Below are 18,365 nucleotides of genomic sequence, written 5' to 3'. Positions count from 1 at the left end.
CCAGATCTCAGCTCACTGCAAGCTCCGCCTCCCGGGTTCCTGCCATTCTCCTGCCTCAGCCTCCCGAGTAGCTGGGACTACAGGCCCCCGCCACCTCACCCGGCTAGATTTTTGTATTTTTTAGTAGAGACGGGGTTTCACCGTGTTAGCCAGGATGGTCTCGATCTCCTGACCTCGTGATCCGCCCGTCTCGGCCTCCCAAAGTGCTGGGATTACAGGCTTGAGCCACCGCGCCCGGCCTCAGTCTCTTCTTTAAGCTTCTGTGTTCTTGCTGACCCAACATCTTCCCTTTGTTTCCCCAGCCCTAGGGGTGGAAGCTGCTTCCTGCAGTTACTCTTCATTTCAGTGTTCCCCTTTTACCTTTCAGTCTTTCAACCCCTGTTTAGCCATTTTTTTAAATTAAATCTTTCTGTTAACAATCACAAGTTTGGTGTGGTTTCCTGACTGGACCCTGGCTGATATGTCAGTTAAGTGCTCAACAAAAGGAAAATGAATGGCCAAACAGATTACAGTACTTCCATACAATGGAATACTATGAAACCATGAAAAATTGTCTGGCACAAGAATACCTGAGGACATGAGAAAATGTTTATGATAAGTTAAGTAAAAAAAAGAAGGGTACAAAATAATATGCAATGCAGTGTGATCTCAATCTTTTTTAAAAGTGTGTATGTGTGTACAGAATATACCAAAAAAATTAATGCTGATCTCTAAATGGCAAAAATGGGACAGGTTTTTAAAATTTCGGGTCCTTTTCGCTTATTTATCTTCGTTTTCTAATTTTCCAAAATAAAGTGATACTTTTGTTTTAAGGAAAAAAAAAAGAACAGACTGAGTGCGGTGGCTCATGCCTGTAATCCCAACACTTTGGGAGGCTGAAGCAGAGGATCTCTTGAGGCCAGGAGTTCAAAAAAAAAAACAATAAAACTATTTGTTTAAAAAGTTAACACTGAAAGGAAGACCTAGGAAGTTAAAACAGAATTAAAATGGTAGAACAGAAGAGAGAGAAACACTGAAAAATTGCTATGAACACATCACAAATAAATTGGAGAGAAAAGAGGATAAATAAGGTGAAACTAAAAAGCAGATAACGCCTTCCTTAAAATTAATCATTGGTCTCCCATTATATGAGTTATTATGCTGTGAGGTTTGATAGATTTGCAGAGATTATTGGCCCTTCTTTCTCATTCAGAATCCCATAACACACAGCCCACATTTTCAAGGTCTTTTCTAGGACCATACATAAGATCTGGGATACGCATTTTGTTTCACATACAGGTTTTACTCTACCATGTCCCAGAGTATTTGGAGAAGCTTCACAAACTACCTTTATTCCTTCTCTATCTTGTTCTAGAAAAGATTTTAAGTGGCAACAACATTGTATACAATAAGGTAAAAGCAAAACAGAAAGAAATTGGGGTGAGGGGGACACTAGGACTAAAGAAGAGAGTAAAATTGAGGTAGTACACATGGATGCCCTAAGACGCTTCACGTTTACCAAAGATGGACCATGAATACAATCTGAGCATCAGCCTCAGTAAAAGAAAGATGGCCCCATGTTTACTGCAGCACTATTCACAATAGCCAAGATTTGGAATCAACCTAAGTGTCCATCAACATATGAATGGATAAAGAAATTATATTATATACACATGATGGAATACTGTTCAGCCACAAAAAATAATGAGATCCTGTCTTGCAACAACATGGATGAAGTTAAGGTCATTATATCAAGTGAAATAAGCCAGGCACAGAAAGACAAACTTCATATATTCTCACTTATTTGTGGGAGCTAAAAATTAAAACAATTGAACTCATGGAGACAGACAGTAGAATGATGGTTACCAGAGGATGGGAAGGGTTGTGGGGGCTGAGGGGCAGTGGAGATGGTTAATGGGTAAAAAAAAAAAAAATAGAAAAAATGAGTAAGATCTAGTATTTGATAGAACAACAGGGTGACTATAGTCAATAATAATTTAACTGTAAATTTTAAAATAACTAAAAGAATATAATTGGATTGTTTGTAACTCAAAGGATAAATGTTTTAGGTGATAGATACACCATTTACCTTGATGTGATTATTACACACTGTATGCCTATATCAAAATATCTCATGTACTCCATAAATATATACAGGTATTATGTATCCATGAAAAAATAAAATTTCTAAATTTTTATTTTATTTTTATTATTTTTTATTTATTTATTTTATTTGAGACAGAGTCTCACTCTGTCACCCAGGCTGAAGTGCAGTAGAGCCATCTTGGCTTACTGCAGCCTTGACCTCCCAGGCTCAGGCGATTTGCATGCCTCAGCCTCCCAAGTAGCTGGGATTACAGGCGTACACCACTATGCCCAGGTAACTTTTGTATTTTTGGTAGAGATGGGGTTTCACCATGTTGCCTGGGCTGTTCTCTAACTTCTGACCTCAGGTGATCCATCCGCCTCGGCCTCCCAAAGTGCTGGGATCACAGGCATGAGCCACCATGCCTAGCCTAAAATTTTTGAACTTTTAAAAAAGAAAGATAGAAACTGCTGTTCATAAGATCAAAAGTAAATGTCATAGAACGACAATAACAAAAGCTAATTAGCTCACTTACATCAAATTTGTAATTTTAGCTTCTGAATCACCCTGCTTCCAGCTACATCATGCTGCCAAACATATGTGCCAAACATACTCTAATATGACTGGCTGAGTAAACAGTTTGAATTATAGAAATTCAAACCTAGTAAAAACTTTCCAGGTTTCTACTTGTTTAGTTTCATGTAAACTTGATAAACTGAGTTTGGGCAAAAATTCTTTAAATTAGGGAAAAAAAAAAAATCCGGTTATTTCTATCACTAGATTTGTATTGTACTTACAAGAAATCTGTTTCTGTGCAGAAACACACATTCTCTGATGGCTGTCCTTGTAGAAAACTCTATTTTAGGAGCAATTCCCTAAAAATAAAACAGCATAAGAAAAGCAAATAAAATTACTAGAAACAGTTCTTTGGCCATCTCATTCTAACTTAAAATCATACAAGAACCTAACCGCTCTTCTGTGTGGTTGGCATAATCCACACACATTATCTAAAATATATATGTAATAAGAATAGCTAAATACTTATGTAATATATATTATGTATCAGAGCCAGGCCTAAGTAATTCATATATATTAACTCATCCAATCCTAACACAACCCCATGAGGCAGGTTTTATAATAGTACTCCTCAATTAAGACACAGTTTAAGTAACATGTCCATCTAGTAATGATGGCTATTAATTGAACCCAGGCATTCCAGCTCCAGTGTCCATGAGGTTAGCTACTCTATTTAAAACACCGCACCATGGAATTGAATGCGATTACCTAGAGAGAGGTATGTATAATGTATAGAGTCTTCCTCTCTACCTACCTGCTTTGAAAAACTTGCTTTATATCTCATATCAGATATTTGTATTCATTAGACCTAATTCCAAATTAATTTTGTTTCATTGATTTGATATTTCTATTTTTTGTCCTCAGTACCATACTGTCTAAAATATTGGGTTATATATATATGTGTGTGTGTGTATATATCCTATCCTGTTTAATTCTTATAATCCTATAGGGTAGGTACAATTATTATAATCATCCTGTTTTACAGATGTTAAAACTGAAAAATGGGCAAAAACTAGAAACAATCCAAACACCCTTAATGGGTGAACAGATGAACCGTGGTGTATTTACATAATGGAAACTACTCGGTAATAACAAGGAACAAATGAATGACACACACAACTACATGGATGGATCTCAACAGCGTTCTTCTAAGTGAGAAAAGCCAGTCTCAAAAGGTTACAGACTGTATGATTCCATTTATGTAACATTCTCAAAAAAACAAAACTATGGTGATGGAGAAAAAACTAGTGCTTAGGGTCAGGGGAAGGGTGTACCTATAAAGGGGTAACATGAGGGGGATTTTAGGAGTGATGGGATTGTTCTATATCCCGATCGTAGTAGTGGTTTTACAAATCTATACACGTGCTAAAATTCATAGAACTGTAGACCAAAAAAGCATCAATTTTATTGTATAATAATTTTTAAAATACAACTGCTTTCCCCAAAAAATGAGGCCTAACGAGACATTAAGGCAATTTTCCCAAATTTACAAGGCTTATAAATGGCACCACAGCGACAGGACCTGGATCTGACTAAATTACACTGTCTCCATCTGACCCCATCGACTCACCAGTGGCCCCTCTGCATGACCTCTCTGCTCTACTCTCCCCCAGAGAATACCACCTGGCCAAGTTACTTCTTGTCCTGAGGGCACCTTCCTTCTCTTCTTTTCCATCGAAATTTTACCCATCTCTCAATGTCTGATCTCACTCTAACTCCTCCAGGTAAGCCCATAGTAGTCTCTCCCTCCAGTCTCTAATATTTCATTTTCATTTATACAACTTATACTCAAGGTGCTTCCATAACAGGGTCTGCCCCAGCTGAAGCCCTCGAAAGAAAGGAAGCCAACATCTACTGCATGCTTATTACATGTGCCAGCTTCTGTTAAGGGTTTCCAGAGGCATGATCTCATCTAATCCTCACACAACCTGTGTAGTAGACCACTGTATTCCCATTTTACACAGGAGGGAACAGACTTGGAGAGGTTTAATAGTATGCCCAATGTCACACAGGTGGGTAGAGCCAGGATTTGAAACTCTGCTGAATTGGCCAGGCACGGTGGCTCACGCCTGTAATCCCAGCACTTTGGGAGGCCAAGGCGGGCAGATCACAAGATCAAGAGATCGAGACCATCCTGGCCAACATGGTGAAACCCATTCTCTACTAAAAATACAAAAATTAGCTGGGTGTGATGGCGTGAGCCTGTAATCCCAGCTATTCAGGAGGCTGAGGCAGGAGAATCGCTTGAACCCGGGAGACGGAAGTTGCAGTGAGCTGAGATCGCGCCACTGCACTCCAGCCTGATGACAGAGAGAGACTCAAGAAAAAAAAAAAAGAAAGAAAGAAAGAAAAAAGAAACTCTGCTGAACTACTACAAAACCTACCTTCTTTCCATTTCCTCATGCTATCTCTTCAGGGGCCTTGTGAATCAGCTAGTCAGCTTGTTTCCTGTGCATTCATTCATTCCTGTGCACCCATCCTGTCTACACAAGTCCTCACAGGTACAATCTATATCCTTAACTCCTTTTTATATTGCCTGTAGAATGCACAGTATGCACACAAGAGTGCAAAGCTTGGACAGACAACTCAAGAAAACATTTCTAGGCTTATAAACACAGGGGCCAAGATGCTACACAGAGTCAGACAATGCAGAGGGACATTTGATAAAGAATGTACAATCATATGACTAGTACAGCCTCATTTTTTCTTAACCAGATGGCTTACAAGAAGAAGAAGGCAAGGAGAATTTCAGTGTCCACAGTGCTACTGGTAGAATCATATGACCCTCACATGTGTGCCAAGCCTCAGGTCCCCCACAGCCCAGTGGCCTGAGCCTGAACAAGTCATCTCTCATGCCACAGTCTTGTGCAGTCTTCTCATTGCCTCACAGGGAGACAGTATTAACCCTTGGATGACAGCACAATAAATAATAACAGCTTAGATTTATTGTACACTTAATATACCAGGTATTGTGCTAAACACTGTATATTACCTCATCTAACACTCACAATAATCCTGTGAGGGATGTACCATTACAGTCCCATTTTACAGATGAGTAAACTAAGGCACAAAGAGATTAACTTACCCAAAGTCTCATAGCCATTCATGACAAAACTGGGAATGAACCCAGACAATCTGATTCCATACTAAACCACTGCACATGTAGCTGCCTAATAGATTTTCAAGTTCCTGATCCACTTTGCCCAGAGAGGAGGAAGGAAGTCCCCTGCTGGTAAGGAACCCACATTCTGTAACACATTTTTGTTCACCTTATATGACCTCCACTCCTTGCCATGACTTACAGACAATAAAGAAGAATGTATTTTCTTTTTCATACCGTGCTGCTTTTAGCATAACATTTTACTTTAGAGTTGAAATTTAGAGACCATATCTCATCCAGTCTCCTTACCAATGGAATGATGTTGATAACAGTTAGGTCAATGAAAGGATTTAACATAATAAATAACATAATAACATAAACAAATAAAAATAATTTTTAAATGCTTTTTATGCTCACTTTACAAAGTCAGTCTTAACCTAACATAATAACAGATAATTGTGCAATCTTCTCATTGCCTCACAGGGAGACAGTATTATCATCTTTTATTATCTATTATCTAATAGATGAGACAGTAATATTATCTATTATCTAATAGATAAGACTAGATAATATTGCAAACAAAAAAAATTCTTGACCTCACCAGGAAATAAAAAATACTGTTAAAGTATCAAGTGAAATAAAACAGCAAAATACAGAAATACAAAGAAAAGTCACATGCTAGTGGAGGAAATAAATCTAATTGTTAATAAGTTGATAAATTAGGAGAAAATAAAGTGAATTTGTCTCACATATTCATTCTTACTTCCTACAATATTAATGAAAAGAAATCAGATAGTAGGCTGAAATAAATATGAGAAAATTAGCATCATTCAGTGAGTAAGAGCGCAGGCTCTGAAGCCAGTCAGGCCAGCATGAGAATTCCTGCTCCATCACTCACCAGTTCTGTGACCCTAAGTGCATTTCTGAAACTCTTTACACCAGCTTCCCTCTCCTTTAAAGTGGGGAAAGAACAGGATAGTGAGCTCAACACAGTGCCTGGTATACAGTGAGCACACAGTGAACATCAGCTATTTTTTTTTTTTTGAGATGGAGTCTCACTCTGTCGCCCAGGCTGCAGTGCAGTGGCATGATCTTGGCTCACTGCTACCTCTGCCTCCTGCCTCAGCATCTCAGTAGCTCGGATTACAGGCATGCCCCACCACGCTCAACTAATTTTTGTATTTTTAGTAGAGACGAGGTTTCACTGTGTTGGCCAGGCTGAAACATCAGCTATTATTAAAGTGATAGCTCTTTTTTGTGGTATCTCGGGGGCAATCAGCTGCTTCAAGATGAAGCTGAAGGCTGCGCACGGTGGCTCACGTCTGTAATCCCAGCACTTTTGGAGGTTGAGGCAGGAGAATCACCTGAGGTCAGGAGTTCTAGACCAGCCTGGTCAACATGGAGAAACCTCATCTCCACGAAAATCAGTCAGGCGTGGTGGTGAGTGCCTGTAATCCCAGCTCAGCTACTTGGGAAGCTGAGGCAGGAGAATCGCTTGAACCTGAGAGGCGGAGGTTGCAGTGAGCCGAGATCACTCCACTGTACTCCAGCCTGGGCAACAGAGCAAGACTCCATCTCAAAAAATAATAATAACAATTAAGTGTGTTGCTCTTTCATCTTATACACTTTTGAAGATTTGCAATGTGTCTAGCACATAGATTACAGCCAGGGACATTGGTTAAGAGCTACTGGAAACAAAACTAAAAGCAAACTCAACATATGTGATGTTTATGGCCCTCAGATCCTTAGTATTGTGTGATTTTCCCCCCTTAACATGTCTTTCTGAAATTGTCTATTAAAGCAGAGGAAATACTTGACAAAGGAAGTTTGTATTGCATTAATCAGGACATAACTAATATTCTCCTATTCAGAATAATACTTATTTATGTGTGAAAGCAACATGGATGTGATCTCCAACACAGAATTTTCATGACGCTTTTATTGTATACAAATAAATACGTAACAGTTACTTGGTTAGACATCAAAACAAAAACAAACAAACAAACAAAAAGATGAAGCTGAATATTTCCTTTCCAGCCACTGGCTGTCAGAAATTCATTGAAGTGGATGATGAAAGCAAACTTCATACTTTTTATGAGAAGCATATGGCCACAGAAGTTACTACTGAGATGCTCTCGGTGAAGATTGGGAGGGTTATGTGGTCCAGATCAGCGGTGGGAATGACAAACAAGTTTTTCCCATAAAGCAGGGTGTCCTGACCCATGGCTATGTCCACCTGCTGCTGAGAAGGGACATTCCTGTTATAGACCAAGGAGAATTGGAGAAAGAAAGTGCAAATCTGTTCAGGGTCACAATGTGGTCACCAATCTGACCATTCTCAACTTGGTTATCATCAAAAAAGGAGAGAAGGATATTCCTGGACTGACTGACACTATGGTGCCTCATCGCCTGGGGCCCAAAAGACCTAGCAGAATCTGCACTTTTCAGTCACTCTAAAAGAGACGATATCTGCCAATATATTGTAATAAAGCCCTTAAACAAAGAAGGTAAGAAACCTAGAACCAAAGCACCCAAGATTCAGTGTCTCGTTACTCCACATGTCCTGTAACACACACTCTGGCATACTACTCTGACGAAAGAGACTACTAAGGGAAATAAGAGAGAGGCTGTAGAATATGCTAAACTTTTGTCCAAAAGAATGAAGGAGACCAAAGAAAAATGCCAGGAATAGATTGACAACAGATGCAGGCGGCCCTCTCTGCAAGCTTCTACTTCTGAGTCCAGTCAAAAATAAAATTTTTTGAGTAACAAATAAGATCAGATCCCACACTCCAAAAACCACTACTATGCAATTGGTTTTATTTTGCTTTATAGAATGGTTGAGAGAAATTGAGTCCCTCTATCTATTCACAAATTGTTTAAAATATAATTTGATTAACTTAATTGTAAGAATACTCTACCTCTAATGCATGCAGGTGTTTCCACATATTTAAAAAATCTATTCTCTAATGACTAACTGCATGTATAAATAACTATAAATACAACCTCCTATAGGTTATTTTTCCTATTTATGACCATAAAGTTGAACAGAGATAACAATCAAGAAAATATAAGAACGTTTGCTTCTTTTTATCTTGATACTTGACTGGATACCAGCTCAGTGTTTGTAGATGCCTTTTATTTAGCAGAGAACTAGGCAAACCAAAGTTAAAATAATAGAGTATCCCCTACCTGATTCTCATCAGTTTTTTATCCCTTTTAGCTTCTGAAGAGCAATATCCCAATAACTCAAAATAAAATAATTAAAGGCAAGCTTATCACATGTACCATGGATTTAAATGATACATGAAGATCTTGGAGAAACAAAGACAGTTTCAGTGAGATTCATCAAACTCTCAAAGATAATGAAGGGCTTGGGGTTACAGTTATTAGGAATTCTGATTAGGGCAACCTTTAATGAATGTTTGCTGTTTGAAGTATTAGAAGCTCTGTCATGATAAGCTTCATAGAAACAGAGGTCCTGACTGTTATATTAAATATATTCTGCACAGTACTCTCAACAAAGTAGGAAACGATAACAAATTATAGTAATTGTAATTCATGGGGCAATATGAGAAAAGCTGAGTATCAAAATACTTTTTATAATTCTCAAAGGCATAGCCTTTTAAATGGAGATCATTCAAGTGATGTAACAGTCAAGAAAATCGTCAGGGTTGCCGTGGGAATAGAAATTGTCAAAGACAACATCAAAATGTGTACCTTGAATTTGGGTTCAGATAATGCCCCCCAAAGAATTAAATTACCAGTGGAATATCTGCTATATCCTTCAAGATTCTTCAGTAATATCAATTTGTGAGCCTCTGTCAGTTTCCTCTCTGTTAAATGGAGACCATATCTGCCTTGGCTAACTTGAGAATTGTTGGGAGAAAAAATTGAAAGTGCAAAATAAATGAAAAATAACATAACTGCTATTGCTACTCTATTTAGTCATAATAGCTATGACTAAACAAACAAATCTTTCTGTTAATCTGCAACAAAAGGAGGCTTTTATAACTATGTGACAATGTAAATATGGAAAAGATTTTAGCCTGATTAGATAAAACTTCCACCTCTCAGATCAATACTGAAAATCAGTATAATTTGGTACCTTGAGTTGGGCATCTAAACGGAGCCACTAAACAGAACAGCAGGGGTACTAACCAAAATAAAGATCAAACCCTGTCAGGAATAAAACATTCAGGTCCCAAGACTTTCTCTCCTAATAGAAGCCCAGATGGACATGAATCACTTACTGGAAAACCTAGAGCCGTCTTCATGAGCACTTCCCTACACCTCCTAGGGTGCGAAGGTGTTAGCTTGGGCTCTGGGAAAAGAAAATCCCGTGTGTTTTCTTCATAGTAGGCCAACTCATCCCACACTAGAAAGAAAGGAGAAAAAGTATAAATATCTGTATTTACACCTTCAGGTTTAACAAAATAAAAGTTCAGGCAGATGATGGCAGAGATGGCACTCAGGTAAAAATAGACACATTGATCCTAGCACCTGTTATTCAAGAGGAGACTAATTTCTATTACTTTTTATCTTTTGGATAATTTTTTAAAGCCTTCCAAAGTCATAACAGAGAAAAAAAGACTAAAGAGGTGTTCTACAAAACAGAACAAATAGGAAAATCTATCTTTCCATCTATCCATCCAATTTTTCCTTCGACAAATATTTACTAATGATAACCCTTAAGCCAGGTACCGGGGATAGAATAGGAACAAGGTGAACATAGCATTGTTCACACAAGTTTACAGTTTAGACTGGGGTTCAATGTGTTCTGTGATGCATGGATGCCAAGCGCCCAGATGACAGCTACAGCTGTGGTTCTCAGCAGCGGTACCAATCCCAGGGACATTTTGGACATTTGTGGAAATATTTCAGGGGCAGGAGCCAGAGGTGTGAGGGAGTCCTGCAGTGCTCAAGACACTCATGCACATCACACAATCTCCCCCATCCCCAATGACTTTCTAATAGCTTGCAAACATTCTTGCAGGCTAAAAACTATTTTATAATTATCTGAGCCTAGAACTTAACTAACTATGTAACTGAAAATAATTATGTAACTATGTTACAAGTAAAGACGAAGCTTTTTTTTTTTTTTTTTTTTTTTTTTTTTTTTTGCATGATTTGGAAATACACTGAATTTTTCCAAGTACTGTGTAAATCAAGGAACAATTGTATTTTGTTTTGTTTGGATCTTTAACCGGATCTGTTTGATATTTTGAAAATCATGTCCCATCTAAATGCTTCATTATGCTTGACACTTACATATTAACATATAAATTTTATCATACACCACTTTCATTTCTACTTTATATTACAATCAGATTATGTTAATTTTTTACAGTGACTTGTATAAGTTGATTATATTAACTACAAATATTTTTAGTATCATAAAAGGGATACTACAAAATACTCATTACCAAAAGATCTTGGGTCTAATAGGATGAACAATTACTGAGCCGAAGGACAGAAAGCTACCCTCTGAATCATCCTTGACCACACAGCAGGTGCCGCAGAAGTGATCTGAACTGAGAGTGGTCCCTGCCTAGAGGACCATCAAAAAAGTAACTGTAGCCAATGAGGCAGTTTTGCTATTTAGTGACTGCCACTTTACTTATGAGAAGAATTCTGATGAGGGTTGCTTCGTTTTCAGTACATCAACTGTAGAACATAATTGACCTTACATCACATAATATGATGCATTAAATTCTTCCTCCTACTAACTCCATTAATACGAATGTTTCGGTTCTACTGAGGAAAGAATCAAAGTGCAGAAAGAAATTATTCTACATTTTTCATCATAAATAGCATTTCTTTCCACTCGTGCGCTCCCAGCCACACTCCAGCCACAATGGATTGATGTTCCCTCCTGAGCAATGTACTTCCACCATGCATGCTCTCCTGCATTACTGCCATGGCCTTAGTTGATCTCCCTGCCTCCATTCTCCTGCACTCAAATCCACTATCCGCACACTGCAACGTTTTAAATACATCAGACTGCCTTTCTCTGCTTAAAACCTTCCAATGGGCTTCTCATCGCATTAGAATAAAATCTAAGCACCTTACCCTAGACTTCAAGACTCTATATAATCAGGCTTCTAATAATCTCTCCTAATTCATTTATTGCCACTCTCCTCTTGATCATCGTTCCCTGTCATCCTTTACCCTTCTTGCTGTCCCTCAAACACACCAAGCTCACCTCCACATAAGGGTTGTGCCTTATCATTCTCCTCTCTGTAAAGTTCCCTCCCCGGGTCTCTGCAGGGCTGGCTCCTTCCTACTGAATAACAGGCTTGGTTTAAATGTCATCTTATCAGAAGGTGGCAACCCAATCCAAAAGAGCACTCCTTCCCAGACACTCCCCATCACATCACCTGATTTTACTTTCGACATAAGATTTACCACTAATTGATATTTTTGTTCATGGATTTATTCATGATCTGCTTCCAACAAGGCTCCATGAAAGCAGTGACTTTGTCTTTTCTGTACATTATTCTACTGCTGGCAGGGTTGTCCCTAGAAAGGTGTGAACTCAGAGCAGTTCAATCAGTACAGGGTCCAGCCAAGACAATCACACCTGAAAAGGGGCCTCACTGTCAGCATCTTCAACAAGCCCCTTAAAATATCACTAAAGATAGACATTTTAAAATTGAACTTCAATGATGTTCAGAGACGAGTGGTGAAGTGCAGCATCCTGGATGCTGCCCCTAAACCTGTGGAACAATGCTTAGGACATAATGGGTACCTGATAAATGCTTCTTAAATGAATGAACATGAGGACTAAAGGAAGTTAACTAGCATAAGTGCCAGCTTACGTTAGCCACTCAATAAGCATTAGTTACCCTCTTTGAGACTCAGTTTCCATACTATTTAAAAAAAAGGAGAAGAGAGACTAAATGTTCTCTAAAAGCTTTTCCAACTCTTACCCTTCATTCAGTTTTCAATTTATTTTCATTCATATATTCAAAAAACACTTCATTCATTGAGAACCTCCTATGTAGTAAGACTTATAGACACTGGATGTATACTAGTGAAGAAGGTAAATATAATCAATGCCTTCCTGGAGCTTATAGTCTATAAGTATTAAACAATTATACAAATAAATGTATAGTTAAAAATTAAGCTCCATAAGAGTAAATTGCTAGGAATAAAGAGATAGAGAGGGTAGGAAGACAGGAGAGAAGATGGGTGTAATTCCTTTTTTTTTTTTTTTTTGAGATGGAGTCTCGCTCTTGTTGCCCAGGTTGGAGTGCAGTGGCACAGTTTGGGCTCACTGCAACCTCCGCCTCCTGGGTTCAAGCGATTCTCTTGCCTCAGCCTCCCAAGTAGCTGGGATTACAGGCACCCTGCCACCACATCTGGCTAATTTTTGTACTTTTAGTAGAGACGGGCTTTCACCATGTTGGCCAGGCTGATCTCGAACTCCTGACCTCGAGTGATCCACCTGTCTCAGCCTCCCATGTGCTGGGATTACAGGCGTGAGCCACTGCGCTCAGCCAATGGGTGTAATTCTAACATTAATTCTCTGCTTCATTTACTAGTCTCATCCTGGCCTTCTTCATCAATGCTCCTCTTACAATGCTCCCTGTGATGGGCATAATCCTCCCACCTTTGCTGGTCAAAAACAGACTCTGCCTCCATCCAGAAACTCTGAAGTACAACCTGCAAATGGAAAGTGATGTGCCAATTTCCCCAGCTATCACTAGCAACAAAAGACAACTTTCTCCTGAAGCCTGTAGTATAGAGTTAAGAACTTTTTTTTTTTTTTTGAGACGGAATCTCGCCCTGTCACCCAGGCTGGAGCGAAATGGCTCAGTCTTGGCTCACTGCAACCTCTGCCTCTGGGGTTCAAGTGATTCTCCTGCCTCAGCCTCCCGAGTAGCTGGGATTACAGACGTGCACCACAAATTTAAAATTCTAGGGTCAGGCAAGGTTGGGTTCAAATCCCTGCTCCACTACTTACCAACTATGTGATCTTGGGCAAATTACGTAAACTACTTAATTTCAGTCTCCTCTTCAAGAAAATGTAAAAACTGTCATTGTACCTGCCCTTTAAGACTACTCTGAAGATGAATAACAAAGCCATGTATAATGCACAGCATGGCACCTGACATTGCCTACCATTACCAGGATTGCTCTCTGACACCAGCCCAGCAGTGGCCCCAGAACTGCTCTGGCTTCTGTAAACATCATTATGTTCCTACTGGGAACAAACACCTAGATTCCTGATATGATGTTCTACACAGGAGGCCTTTCCTTTTCCCTCTTTCCTTTCATATGCTTTTGGCTAGATCTTGTCACTGCATCTAAATGATAGCTGCAAATTATTATTCCTGTGTTTAGCAAGAATTTAGATAAAAGTAAGAGGCTAGAAAATTGAAAGCGAGCTCATACCCTATCTTTAGAATCACAGGAATAAAAATAGACTGAAACAGGGTTAGACAAATAAATAGAAGGCTATGAAGCTTCTCAAGACAGTCTCTCTGGTGTGGTCACTTTCTAGAAATCCAAACTGCCACCTAGAGTGAAAATGTCAGCACACTAAGAGGACAGTACAGCAAGAGTCTAGGTTAGAAATAATAAACATATTCACAGGCTGAACAAGTCTTATAGGTCAAGGGAAGTATCTGAGAGAACTCAGTGTTCTTAAGAGTTCATTACACAGACAGTGACATCATCAATGGCATCAATGAACTTCTCCCCCAAAAAGGAAACAAATGAGACTTCAAAAGAAATAACAATTGTAATAACAACATTGGCTGGAGGAATAGCTAACATTTTTAGAGCATGTCAGAATTGACAGTGTGCTTCCAGATACAGGATCACATTTGATTCCCTCTTTACAGGTAAGGAAACTGAGGCTCTGAGAGTTTGACCTGTCATGATGCCACATGGCTAGTGATACCACATGGCAAAGTAGGAATTCAAAACCAAATCATCTGAGACAAAAGGTCCTTCCTTGCTAATGCCTATAAAAGTATAAAAGCATCGCTACAAAAGTGTAAAATATTGCTATAAAAGCATTGCTATAAAAGTATAACATTAAGCTCTGTTAAGTGAATGGGGGCCCATGAGAATAGACTTTTACAGTTGGACTGAATATACCTGACTTACCCAAAGTGAAGGTATTTATCTCAGAGGTTAATAAAAAGAAAGCGTCAAGCTCACTGTGGAATAGGATCACGCTGCCCCCCTGTGTCCATTCCCTTTTCCCACCTTTGCAAACTGAAGAACAGGAAGGGTCTCTATTTCTTGGCAGCAAAGATCACTGGACTTCATTCTTTAGCAGTAAAGCCATATGCACATCTGGATATCATTACTTGTATTATTAATTTATTTGTACTATTAACTTAATGATCATGTCTTTTGAGTATGTGTGTTTGAAAGCAATGAGAAAAAATATATTTTTTTTTTTTTTTTTTTTTGAGACGGAGTCTTGCTCTGTCGCCCAGGCTGGAGTGCTGTGGCCGGATCTCAGCTCACTGCAAGCTCCGCCTCCCGGGTTCCCGCCATTCTCCTGCCTCAGGCTCCCGAGTAGCTGGGACTACAGGCGCCCGCCACCTCGCCCGGCTAGTTTTTTGTATTTTTTAGTAGAGACGGGGTTTCACCGTGTTAGCCAGGATGGTCTCGATCTCCTGACCTTGTGATCCGCCCGTCTCGGCCTCCCAAAGTGCTGGGATTACAGGCTTGAGCCACCGCGCCCGGCCAATGAGAAAAAATATTAAGCAATAAATACAGCTAAATGAAAAGGTAAGAATTCAGCCAACAGAGAAATTGGTCCCTGAGAACCCAAATGTGGGCCATGTGACCCCACAGCGCAGTCCGCAGGAGACTTTAAGAAAAAAAAAAAATTATCTAGTATCAAGGATCAGCAGATCACGAGGGCTCACTGCCACTGCTACATGCCCGGTGGGTGCCACCAGCATCACACTAGGAAGACTGGCACAGTGTAGATCATGTGTGCAAAAGTATGCCTGTAATAACATATATGGAACAAATTAATGGATCAATCTGTACTACATCCGAAGCTAAGTAAAATCAATTGTTATTTTGCGCAATTCAAATTTAATTCCACTAAAATTACAATCTGAAATTGAGATTGTAAATTAAAAAAAAAAAACAAGTATAACACAGCTCCCATTTTGCATCTGATTAATTTTTGAGTTATAACCAGTATTTACGCACTCAGTTAGAATATTCTGCAATCATTCTTTTCAAACAACTATTCTCGCAACCTTCTCAGAGATGGGCTTCTGGTCACATGAAAAACTTATAGCACTCCAAGACATATTAAGTTTTAACAAGGAAGTTGCAGAATATATATAGTCAACATATATATAGGTGTGTGTGTGTATATATGCTGAAAATACATATTCTGCACTTGACTTTTTAAAATGTGGTATATCTTGGACTGTCATATGTCTTTCGAGAGACCAGAAAACCAACATTTAGTGTATTCAACCAACCATAAAATATATACACACACAACTATATATACTAAATACTAAATATATTTATGTTTATATATACTGTATTTAATATACAGTCATCCCTAAGTATCCACAGGAGGTTGGTTCAGGAACCCTTGCAGATAAGAAAATATCCATGAATGCTCACGTCCCTGATATAAAATGGTGTAGCTGGGGTGAGTTGGTTGAAGGTAAAAAGAGCATAATAATAAAAAGTTAAAAATAAGAAACAAAATGGTGTAATATTTGCATATACCTATGCACATCCTCCTGTATACTTCAGATCATCTCTAGATTACTTATAATACCTAATATAATGTAAATGTTATATAATAGTTGTTATGCTGTATTGTTAAGGGACTAACGACAAGAAAAAGTCTGTACATGTTCAGTACAGACACAACCATCATAGGCCTAAATACATTTTCGAGTCATGGTTAGTGAATTCATGGATGTGGAACTTGACAATCAGAAGGTCCAACTATATATAAGGTATGTGCATGCATATGTGTATATTTTAGGGTTGGCTGAATATACCAAACGTATTTTAGAAGGTTTAAAAAGATACACATCAAATTGTTTTGTTCTGTTTTGTTGAGACAGGGTCTCACTCTGTCACCCAAGCTGGAGTGCAGTGGCAAGATCACAGCTCACTGCAGCCTCAACCTCCTTGGCTCAAGTGACCTCCCTAACCACTCAAGTGACCTCCCTAGCCTCCCAAGTAGCTGGAACTACAGGCACGCACCAGCACACACAGCTAATTTTTTTATTTTCAGTAGAGATGAGGTTTCACCATGTTTCCCAGGCTGTACCTGAACTCCTGCGCTCAAGCAATCCCCCCACCTTTGTCTCTCAAAGTGCTGGGATCACAGGCGCGAGCCACCGTACCTGGCCCACATCAAATTGTTAATGGTAATTATCGGTCAGGGATTGCTGAATGGGCTTTTGACATTTTATTTTACATACTTTCATGTTAGTTAAATTTTTTATACTGAGATTACTTAGGTATTGGGTAACTTTTTAAAAATCCATGTAAAATTAAATAAGACCAAAGTGGGCATGCTTCTACTTTCTCAGCATACTAAAATATAATTTGCCAGCAGTGATATATGTTTGAACATAAAATTGGGTCAAATAAGAATAAAAAACTTATGGAAAAAAACTCAGTGCCCTGATTTCAGCCTGTTCACTTTTAGGCTGAAAAACATTCAGTGAGAATTTCTGAAAAGCAGGCAGGAGGCACCTGCTCAGTTCCGTCTATCTATGAAGGTAATGACATCTCCAAAAGCACCTGTTTTTAAATTCACAGAGTGGGGTTCTTGTCTGTTTCCAGTGGCAGCCTTTGCCAAAGAACCAAGAAGCAGAAGAAAGAACTACAGACTCCTGGGTTCACTGCACTTCACTTGGGCCCTTGACCTGCTCCAGTGATATCCACAGCAGGCAGGACTACGATCCCTATCAAAAGCCTCCTCAGTCCCCTCTGCTTTAGCTGAGATATTTGCTAGTCTCATCTTCCTTCTCCCATGCTCTCTTAAGAAAAAGAAAAGCACACACCACAAAACATCAAAATAACACAACAAAACAGGGAAAATGTAACTGTTTTAAGCATAACTGATTTAAAACTTTGTTAAAAATAAGAATCTATACCAAAATACAACATTTATGTCAGACATTACTCCATAAGTAATCAAAGGACAGTGACAGTCACTTTATACAGAAGGAAAGAAAGAAAACAAATCATAATATGGGAAAATGAAAAATTTTCAGAAGTTTTAAATTTAAGGTTGTCACAGTCATATCTAAAAAGGAGATAGATCACAAAATAGGATAAAATATATTTTTATCTACTTATTTATTTAGACAGAGTCTGGCTCTGTTGCCCAGGCTGGAGTGCAGTGGTGCGATCTTAGCTCATTGCAATCTCTGCCTCCCGGGTTCAAGCAGTTCTCCTGCCTCAACCTCCCAAGTAGCTCGGATTACAAGCACCTGCCACCATGCTCAGCTAATTTTTGTATTTTTAGTAGAAACAGGGTTGCATTATGTTGGCCAGGCTGGTCTCGAACTTCTGACCTCATGATCTGCCCGCCTCAGCCTCCCAAAGTGCTGGGATTATAAGCGTGAGCCATGACATACTTTGCAAACACAACAA

At 38.9% G+C, this 18,365-nt stretch overlaps 1 protein-coding gene and 1 pseudogene across 2 annotated transcripts in view; one reads left to right on the top strand and one right to left on the bottom strand.

Moving 5' to 3' along the window:
* SPATA6L (spermatogenesis associated 6 like) overlaps positions 1 to 18,365 on the bottom strand; it is a 53,481-nt gene that overhangs the window by 16,674 nt on the left and 18,442 nt on the right. For both annotated transcript variants that reach the window (XM_025360618.1, XM_025360617.1), the window contains 2 exons: positions 9,995 to 10,119; positions 2,863 to 2,940 (listed from right to left, as the gene is read on the bottom strand). In XM_025360618.1, coding sequence (XP_025216403.1) covers positions 2,863 to 2,940; positions 9,995 to 10,119 — 203 coding nt within the window. The remainder of the gene's footprint in view (positions 1 to 2,862; positions 2,941 to 9,994; positions 10,120 to 18,365) is intronic.
* LOC112608633 lies at positions 7,754 to 8,496 on the top strand (annotated as a pseudogene).

This window comes from Theropithecus gelada, chromosome 15 (assembly GCF_003255815.1).
Source record: "Theropithecus gelada isolate Dixy chromosome 15, Tgel_1.0, whole genome shotgun sequence".
Classification (NCBI taxonomy): domain Eukaryota; kingdom Metazoa; phylum Chordata; class Mammalia; order Primates; family Cercopithecidae; genus Theropithecus; species Theropithecus gelada.
Note: the sequence above shows the minus strand (reverse complement) of the source record. Positions and strands in the feature narration are given on the sequence as shown.